We start from the raw sequence: 8,849 nt of genomic DNA on the forward strand, positions 1-8,849 counted from the left end.
ATTGTCATCCAAGGTACAGTAGTATAAGAACGAATATCCAAAAGATCACACCATCATTCTCGATGTCGGCTGGAAGTAATAACCGCATAAACAATAGTGAACTGAGAAAGGACACCATCAAAAGCCTAATCGAATTTGTTTGATTTAGTTGGTTTGACGGATTTTTGACCACCCCTATTTTAATCGACCATGCTATTAATATAAGGCCAAATTATATTTTATACTTTCTAATTAAGACTCTCTCAAAGCAGGATTCTTTTAGACTCTTCGCCATCTCATATATTTTGTACAATTTCTATAATGTTGGCATGAGAATTGTGCCAAAAACATAAGGTAACGAAGAGTTAAAAAAAAGTCTCACTTTTGAGAGAATCTCCTTAGCATTTCTCTAATCGAATGTCATGTAAGCCAGTTCTCATGAAAATATTAATTCTTGTTGATAATCCCATGAGAATACGATGTAATTTGCTTATTTGCTACTCATTTATCGGATGACATTGATAATTCGTCCTTTTCGTTTTAACAATGGATTAGAGAAAAATCATGTATATGCACTACAACCTAACCCTAAAGAATATACCAATGCTAATTCCCCCGCGGCCCCCAATTTGAATTTATTAATCACATCAGTTTATATGATAATTAGATGCTTCGTTGTAAAGCATTTTGTTTGTTTTTTATTGAAATATCTTCACATAAATGTTACCATCAACTTGTTTGTTTACAAGTAATTTCACTTCCTATCAAACTCTTGTAACTTTTGGTGAGAAAACAATTATCCCAACATTTACAATTGCATCATTTTCCCTTTTGACCTTATACGTACTCAATCAGTAGTGAATTTATGAAGCTTTCATGCTAAGTACATGACCTACCCCAGGTTTGCATCACTCTTCACCTTGTTGCTCAATAGTTCAAAAGTCTACGCTTTGCTTTCAACTATCCTACCTTAATTTTTTTGGGACTTTATCAAACATCTTGCCCTCGTGATAGTTATACTCAAGAAGAGCTTTCATAGAAATTCTTAAAACAATACAAGTAGAATAAACTGCAAGTAGGAGTAATAGCCTTCACTCGTGTTTATTTGAATTTAGCAATGTCCTCAACAACAACAAAACAATGTAGGAAATAAGTAAATCATTGAGTTTGAACTTTGTAGGATCACGCATTTTGACCAATGCAATATTGCTCTAACTTAACTTCAATTGAAAATGAATTTAATCACTATAACTACGTTGATAATTCTTTTTTGTTGGATAATTAGTGCATGATAAAACTCAAGAAGTGAAGCCAGCACCAACTAATCACACTTAGCCACAAAATTATAAATAAAATAACATTGGTCGGTCTAAACGACAACAATCATTGGGGAGGACCGACAACCGCAAGGGCGCCAGGCTAAACATTGGCCGGTGAATGTGATCAAACTTCTCCATCATTGCTGATTGGTCAAGCTTCCAAGTCACATCAGCCGTCCACGTGGCAAGATGAGAACAAATTGGAGGGCCGCCAACTAGCCCACTCAGACAATGACAGGTGGCCGCTAATTGTACATGTCGTTGAATTTCCGGTGTCACCGGAAACCGGCTAGTCCGGTCCCGCATCGTGTTTACGTTGTCATTAGGAACCGCTCTATATAACTGTCACAATGACTCTAACCGAAAACACTCAGAGCAAAAGCAGCTTATTTTCCTCTTGCGACAGTCTAAAGGCTTTTTGGTTAAGTCGAAAGTCGAAATGGCGATCAACAGAATTGCACTGGGTAGCGCAGCTGAGTTTGGTCAGGCTCATGCTCTGAAAGCAGCTCTTGCTGAGTTCATCTCAGTCCTCATCTTTGTTTTTGCTGGTGAAGGCTCTGGCATGGCCTTCAGTAAGTCACCCTCTCCATTTCCCGTTCGTTTTATGTGATGTTTGTTCAAATACATTATATATATATATATATATGTATGTATGTATATATATAAGTCAGACTATGAATCTGAACTATATATTTCAAGCAGAAATCTTACAAATTTGTGTTAAAGTCACCATTTTCATTTTTCACTTTGTTTTACGTAACATTCGCTCAAAATACATTATATTATCATATTTTAAATATGTTCTGTATATATCAAAGTTAAAACAGCTGCTCGATAATTTAACCTATCAGATTGTCTGGCAAAAAAATATGTATTTATTTGGTTATTATGTTGTAGTGCGCATTGCTTAATCTTGTGTTTTCTGTTTTGGCAGACAAGCTCACTGACAGTGCATCAACCACACCGGCCGGCCTTGTAGCTGCTGCCCTAGCGCACGCCTTCGCCCTTTTTGTCGCTGTTTCAATCGCCGCAAACATCTCCGGCGGGCATGTTAACCCTGCCGTCACATTCGGTGCCTTCATTGGTGGCCACATCACTTTCGTCAGGACTATCTTGTACTGGATCGCCCAGTTGATTGGAGCCGTCATTGCTTGCTTGCTCCTCAAGTTTGCTACCGGTGGATTGGTATGCCACTAACCCATCGTCCCTAATTAATACTTTCAATCGAAACAACCAATTTTTATAACATGTTAATTGATTTGATGCAGGAAACATCTGCTTTCTCCCTATCGTCTGGCGTCGGAGTATGGAACGCTGTGGTCCTCGAAATTGTGATCACCTTCGGCTTGGTTTACACCGTGTACGCAACCGCCGTAGACCCCAAGAAGGGCAACATCGGCACCATTGCACCCATTGCCATTGGTTTCATCGTTGGTGCCAACATCTTGGTTGCCGGTGCCTTTGACGGTGCATCCATGAACCCCGCAGTTTCCTTCGGCCCAGCTGTCGTCAGCTGGACATGGGACAACCACTGGGTCTACTGGCTCGGACCATTCATCGGGGCTGCCATTGCAGCCGTAGTCTACGAGCTCATCTTCATCGCCCCAGACACCCACGAGCAGCTCCCCACCACAGACTACTAAGAGATTTCTCCTCTTTTTTTTTTTCTTCTCTTTTTCGTTTCAGTTCAAGTTGATGGAATGGGTGGTGGCTTGGTGAAGTTTTGTATTTTGGATGTTGTTGATTGTTGAATTTGATGTGGAAGTTGTATTGTTTTGTTTTCTATTCATTGGTGTTCAGTTTTTGAAAAGAACAGAAAAAAAAAACGTTTTAGGTGGAAAGTGGCATGCATGCGTTTGATTAAAAAAAATTAAGGCTAATTAGTCAGCTAATTATTAATTAAGAGAATACAGACTGGCCTTTTTGGACAACAAAGATGGATGTGCGAGCAGCAGATGCTTTAGGTAGTGGAGAGCAACTCTCATGACTCGAACACACTGTTACTATGACATTTCAGTGTACTTTTGGTACATGATGCTACAATGATGGCATACCAGTGTCATGAAGGTCCTCATTGTTGTGGTGTAGGTTGTATATCTAATGTGGCGGAAAAACTCCTAATAATTCCGTTGTAGTTAACATTTCTTAACAATCTCAAATTTGAACTTTGAATTTCCTCAAATTCGGACAAATGCGTGCATCACTTATAAGAGTAAAAGAGTCCTTCCAAGACTAATTCAAGCATCCAAGAAGCTTCAATGTTTAACATGACCTTTCTACCCTTGCACGCAGCGTGCACATGAGCAAATTAAGTTAGAATTTAGCATTGTTTTAAAAATCCTCATTTAGCACCGCCGAAGCTCCACCTAGGTGTTAGGTGGCTAGCCACCTCCCCTATTAATTCCTAAGCATTTGAAAATTAAGAAATAGCACCTAGATCTACTGAGGCACCCGCTTAGACCCGCCTAAGTCATGTCTCAACTAGACAGACAATATATAACTTTAATTTTGCATTTTATTTTTTTAATAAATTGTAAGAGACTTGTTGCATATTTAAATGAATATACATTATATTTTTGGTCCCCATGTTTTCATTATGTTTTAACACTTTATAATATATGTCATTCTATTTTGTAGTTTATGATGAAATTATATATATTTTAAGTATAAGCAGACACTTATTCACACAAAATATAATAGATTTACTTAAATCAGTCTAGTTCGCCTAGGCGTCTATGCGCTAGGCCCCAGCTCGCCGCCTATGACCTAGGTCCCAGCCCACCGGCCGACTAGCGCCTAGCGTCTTTTAGAACCTTGGAATTTAGATGTACAGTTCGATTTTGACTATGATTGATAACAAGCTTATTAACAAGGTTAAAAGTAAGAGTTTTTTTCGCCAATGACATGAGAATTTGGTCACAAAATTCAAATACAAAGGTACCAAATTTTGGCAACTTTGTGGTCTATATAGAGTGGCTGTTGAGTAGTCCAGCTCATGGATCCGTGACTACAATCCACCCTATAACCTGCAAGCCAAAGCACTCAACAGGAAGCTTAGAGAAAAGAGACAGAGCCAGTTGTCCTATTATAACAATTACAACATTGGCAACCAATAACTAAAAGCTAAAGGACAATGTCGACGACAAGACGACAACAGATCTTGAAAGAGACCAAATATTTGGTACAGTAAAAGGGAGGGAAGAAAAAAGAAAAGAAAAAAAAAAAGGGGGGGGGGGGCGGTGTTTGAAACAGTAACTTGATTGGAAAAAGGTAATTGTGATTATGTCGTTGAGTAAATAATGGCCTGCGGAAAAGGAGTAATTATATTATCTGCCATGGAATAGGCAAGAAGATGGCACAAAACTGTTGATGCACAGAATTGGATCGATGAGATTAAGATGGTGAAATCATAATCATACAAATGACACGAGTGTTTACATGGTAAACTCCAAAACGTCCACGGTAGTTTGTAGCATGCGTTTACATAATGTACACAGTGAAATATGTGAGTGTGAGAGAGGGTACACTTTGAGATGTTAGTCGTAGATGGGGCAATATACTATGTAGAAACTAGGGTGAACTATGCACATAGAGATAGCTTTGGCAGACCATAATAAAAATGTACACTTAGATTAAAAGCATACCTGCTAGTTGGCATAATGTCCAAACATCCAACCTAAACAAGATAGGGCTGCTTCCTTGATACTGGTTCTATTCGGTCCAACCATCCATAGGCAAGGGACTTTGATCGCAAAAGTGAAAGACAAGGGGGAAGAAGTGGGAACATGTATCATGAGTAAGTTATGCATAAATTTAAAACAACACTTAGGACGGACCACATATAGAACTTTAACTAGATTACACTTTTGTGTAGAGGGATAACAAATTTTAAGCTACAATTCCACTACTACGTGCATTAGAAATCCAACGCATCAAGTGCCAAAATATCATCTACTTCCAACAGTTAATATACTCAAGAGGAATAGGTAGCAGACAAGCAAAACCTGAATAAGAAGAATCCAATGATATTAATCACAATGATAAAAGCTAACCATAACCGAAACATTAGTTAAGGCGTTGATAGAAAATAGAAGATGTTTCCCCTTGTTGCATGGTTTCTGATACATGTGCATTGAAGACTAAAACATTTACTGAAAGAACCACATGGCAGATTCAAAGAGTATATATTTATAGAGGCGCCTTACTGGAGGACCAAGAAAACCATGGCACTTTTCCCTGACAGATCTGACACTGAAAGGTCTTGGCAATACCAACTTTGAAATGGGAGATCCTACTATGGACTTCATATTTTCTTTCTTTCATGGGGAAATTTGATTAATAAAAAGATATCCTAGTAGTGCAACTCCAACACAAACCCAGGTTTCAAATTGGCAGTTCACCCCAAAACCTCGAAGAAACTGATATTTTCTGAGTCCATCATTTCTCAGCTAATATGGAAGCACATCAACTATGTGCACTAAGCATAAATACAGAGGAAATAAAGTAAGTTTAAGAATTCATAAATTGTGCAAAAATTTGAAGCTCACTTCAATTTAGATTTCCCAACAAAAACCTACTAATCGAAACCCAACCACATCCAAGTGGGGCAGACGAACTACCAAATTATCCTAGGTTACTAGAATTTTTCTTAGACTTGAAGGCTTAATATATGTTGAGAAAATATTCCTAAGTGCAAATTTAGTCGGCAAAATATATGAAAGTTTTGGACCTGTTCTCTACCATGAGTGCCTACTTGGAAAAGTGGAAAGAAGCAACATATCATGGTGGAAAAAAATCAGAACATACCCTCAGAAAGTTATAATAGCTGAAAGAGAGGCCAGCGGAGAAATGTGGGGAGAGGCTCTTCTTGTTTATAAAAGGAAGTGCTTGGTATGTAAGCCAGGCTGCATGGTTATCACCGACCATTTACAGAAATAAATCAACGGAGAAGGGGAGGGGGACTTGTACATGCAACCAAAAATCGAAACCCAAGACTAATGGAAACTATGAACTTACTTTCACCAGCCATCCCTGGAGGATACAAGACAATGAATGCAGTGTACCCTGTTGAAAAAAAAATAATAATATAATTGAAAATAAAATCCTCTTCTGCTTGTATTGTATAACTTTTTGTTGAGTGGTACTGTAATTATATGCTTGTATGCGAACTTTTGAATTTATCATCACAATGAGAAAGAGTAGAACCTGCAGAGATAGGTAATCCAAGATGGACAGCTACCCGTGCAATTAAAAGCATAATGTGGATACCTAATAACCTGCAGACAGGTTTGTGATCATAATTTGAAATACGCTATTTAGTTAAACAAAATTTGATTGCATTATAAATATTACACCAAATTACCTCAGTTAAGCTCCAAGCAACAAAAGTTATGAAGACTGATGGTGACTCTTGGACCTACAAAATGCTCAAAATTATGGTCCGCAATTAGTTGTGGACAATGAACAGACCTCATAAATGTTCATACAAGTTCACAAGAACTAAGCACTTCTGCAGAACTATAGAACTTAGGATTTCTCTTTGCGTAATTTTTCTCAAGTGAAAATGAATCTGATTACATCACATGCTAGAAAGTACGACTGGCAACAAAGGTTTGTAGGCTTTTACCAGAAGCATATTTTGTATTTCTTACCATAGTTCTTAAAGATATATGTGGAATATTAGAACCTGGACGTCAGGATGTGTGAAGGCTCGTACATAAGTTTTCTCCACAGATTAGATAGCCAGTCAGGTTGGGTTACATTCAGTGTTCTTGATTGAATGCAAGGGAAAGGAAAAGATTATACTTGCACAAGGAAGAACCTATACGTTCTTCATTGTGATACTTTTATCCTTCTTCCTTTAGTTCAAATCATGGTCAATGGATTGCCCCAGTTTGGATTGAACCGCATAAAGAATACTGATTTAAAGTATATATGTTATTGATCTTTACCTAGTATCCTTAAATTATCTTATCTAGCAACTTTACTTGATCTCGGGAATTTGGGATTAGGGTCTTGAAATCCATAACAATAGCCATAATATGCATTCAAGTCCATGCTTAAACAAACATCCCTTTCGTCATTCTCTCACCATGTAACATATTCACAGAATGCTCATCATATCTCAAATAATTAAAAGGAAAACTAATGAAAAGGGCTTGAAAACTTTGAATTTTAACGATAAGGACAAAATAAAGGGTAAAGTGAATAGTACCAGAATTGACTTTTTAGCGTAAAAATGTGATTTTTCGTTAAAATGAACAGTATCGTGGGCTTTTCGTTAAAACTCTCATAATTAAACCCATAAGTGTTTTTAGTGCTAAAACTGAAACTAAAACAACAAACAGATAAAAAGGAGAGAAAGAGAAGGAAGAAAACCTCATGGGTTTGGCGCACAACATACAAAAAATCGGCCCTTCCTGCCCATTGCATCAGAGGCAACACCACTCCACTCGGCACCAGACCTCAATTTTCAGAACACATATAAATACAAAACCCATAAACCTAATAAATTTGAAAAATATACCTTATATAGATATTGGGTTCTACTTCTTTGAACACAAAAAAAAAAAATAAATAAATAAATAAATATTGGGTCTTTCAGAAAACCTACCAGTTGCTCCGTGTGTAACTTCCAAGAACTGTACCATTTGGAGCAAATCTGCAGCAAAAAAAATGTAACCCAACACTTCATTTAAAAAACAAATCTTTATCCAATTTTCATTTAAAAAACAAATCTTTATCCAATGTTCATCAGAATTTAAAACAAATGGAACTAAAATACTGACAGATAAGGTGTCCAGCAGAAGCTTAGGCTCCATTGACGGCGTTGGTGAAGACAAAGCTGCTCAAGCTTAGAGAGAGACAAACTGCCCTGCAATGAGAGAATCTTGATATGAGGAACAACAAATTTTGAATAACAAAATGAAATTTGGGGAGGTGGGGTTTTGAGTGTTGAGGGGGTTTTACCATGCAGTGGCCTGAAGAGAGTTGTAGGCCTAGAGACAGAGGTTGGATTTGGATAGCTTTACCATTTCTGCCTTTCCAAACTTCAACGGTTGGGACCAAGGGCTGGTTTAGTATATTGTTTTTGTTGTACCGTAGGAATAAATAGCTGTGAAATAAAGTAGCAGAGTGTTTAGTAAATTTTTTCGTAAAAGTGCTTTTGAAAAAAAAAACAGTATTATAGTATTTAATAAACTTTTATGTAAAACAGATGTGAAAAAAAACCAGTTTTTCAAAGCTGGGTTTTGCAACTTCTTGTTTTTGGCTTTTTTTCATCCAAAACTGTGAAAAAAAGCTGAAGCTAAATGTTTACCAAACACAAAAACAGCTCCCAGCTTTTTTTGATACCAGCTTTTTTCAAAATCACCTCAGTACCAAACCAGGCCTAAAAATTCCAAGCATGGTGGCACTCAGTACTACAGTTATTTTTCTTCATTTGAAAATAAGAGGTTTTAGGTTCGAATTTTGTAGATAGCGAATTCGATACCAAATTAAGTTGTTCATTACGTGGTTTAGCTAAACTTTGCCTCTATGTAGAAATATTGA

General features: G+C 37.3%; 2 protein-coding genes across 2 annotated transcripts; one reads left to right on the forward strand and one right to left on the reverse strand.

Annotated features, from left to right (window-relative positions):
• The first annotated feature begins 1,668 nt into the window (after nt 1-1,668).
• LOC137741702 (aquaporin TIP1-2-like) lies at nt 1,669-3,080 on the forward strand. The gene is made up of 3 exons (XM_068481412.1): nt 1,669-1,870; nt 2,233-2,483; nt 2,567-3,080. The coding sequence occupies exons 1-3, from the start codon at nt 1,738-1,740 to the stop codon at nt 2,939-2,941; spliced, it is 759 nt and encodes a 252-aa protein (XP_068337513.1). The 5' UTR covers nt 1,669-1,737; the 3' UTR covers nt 2,942-3,080.
• A 1,507-nt stretch (nt 3,081-4,587) lies between these two features.
• Nucleotides 4,588-8,348, reverse strand: LOC137743839 (uncharacterized). Its single transcript, XM_068483773.1, has 6 exons — nt 8,268-8,348; nt 8,087-8,172; nt 7,912-7,959; nt 7,677-7,762; nt 6,661-6,714; nt 4,588-6,574 (listed from the first exon to the last, which is right to left on the reverse strand). Exons 3-6 carry the CDS (start codon nt 7,946-7,948, stop codon nt 6,482-6,484), a joined length of 270 nt encoding a protein of 89 aa, XP_068339874.1. The 5' UTR covers nt 7,949-7,959; nt 8,087-8,172; nt 8,268-8,348; the 3' UTR covers nt 4,588-6,481.
• Between the last annotated feature and the right edge of the window lie 501 nt (nt 8,349-8,849).

This window comes from Pyrus communis, chromosome 8 (assembly GCF_963583255.1).
Source record: "Pyrus communis chromosome 8, drPyrComm1.1, whole genome shotgun sequence".
Lineage (NCBI taxonomy): Eukaryota > Viridiplantae > Streptophyta > Magnoliopsida > Rosales > Rosaceae > Pyrus > Pyrus communis.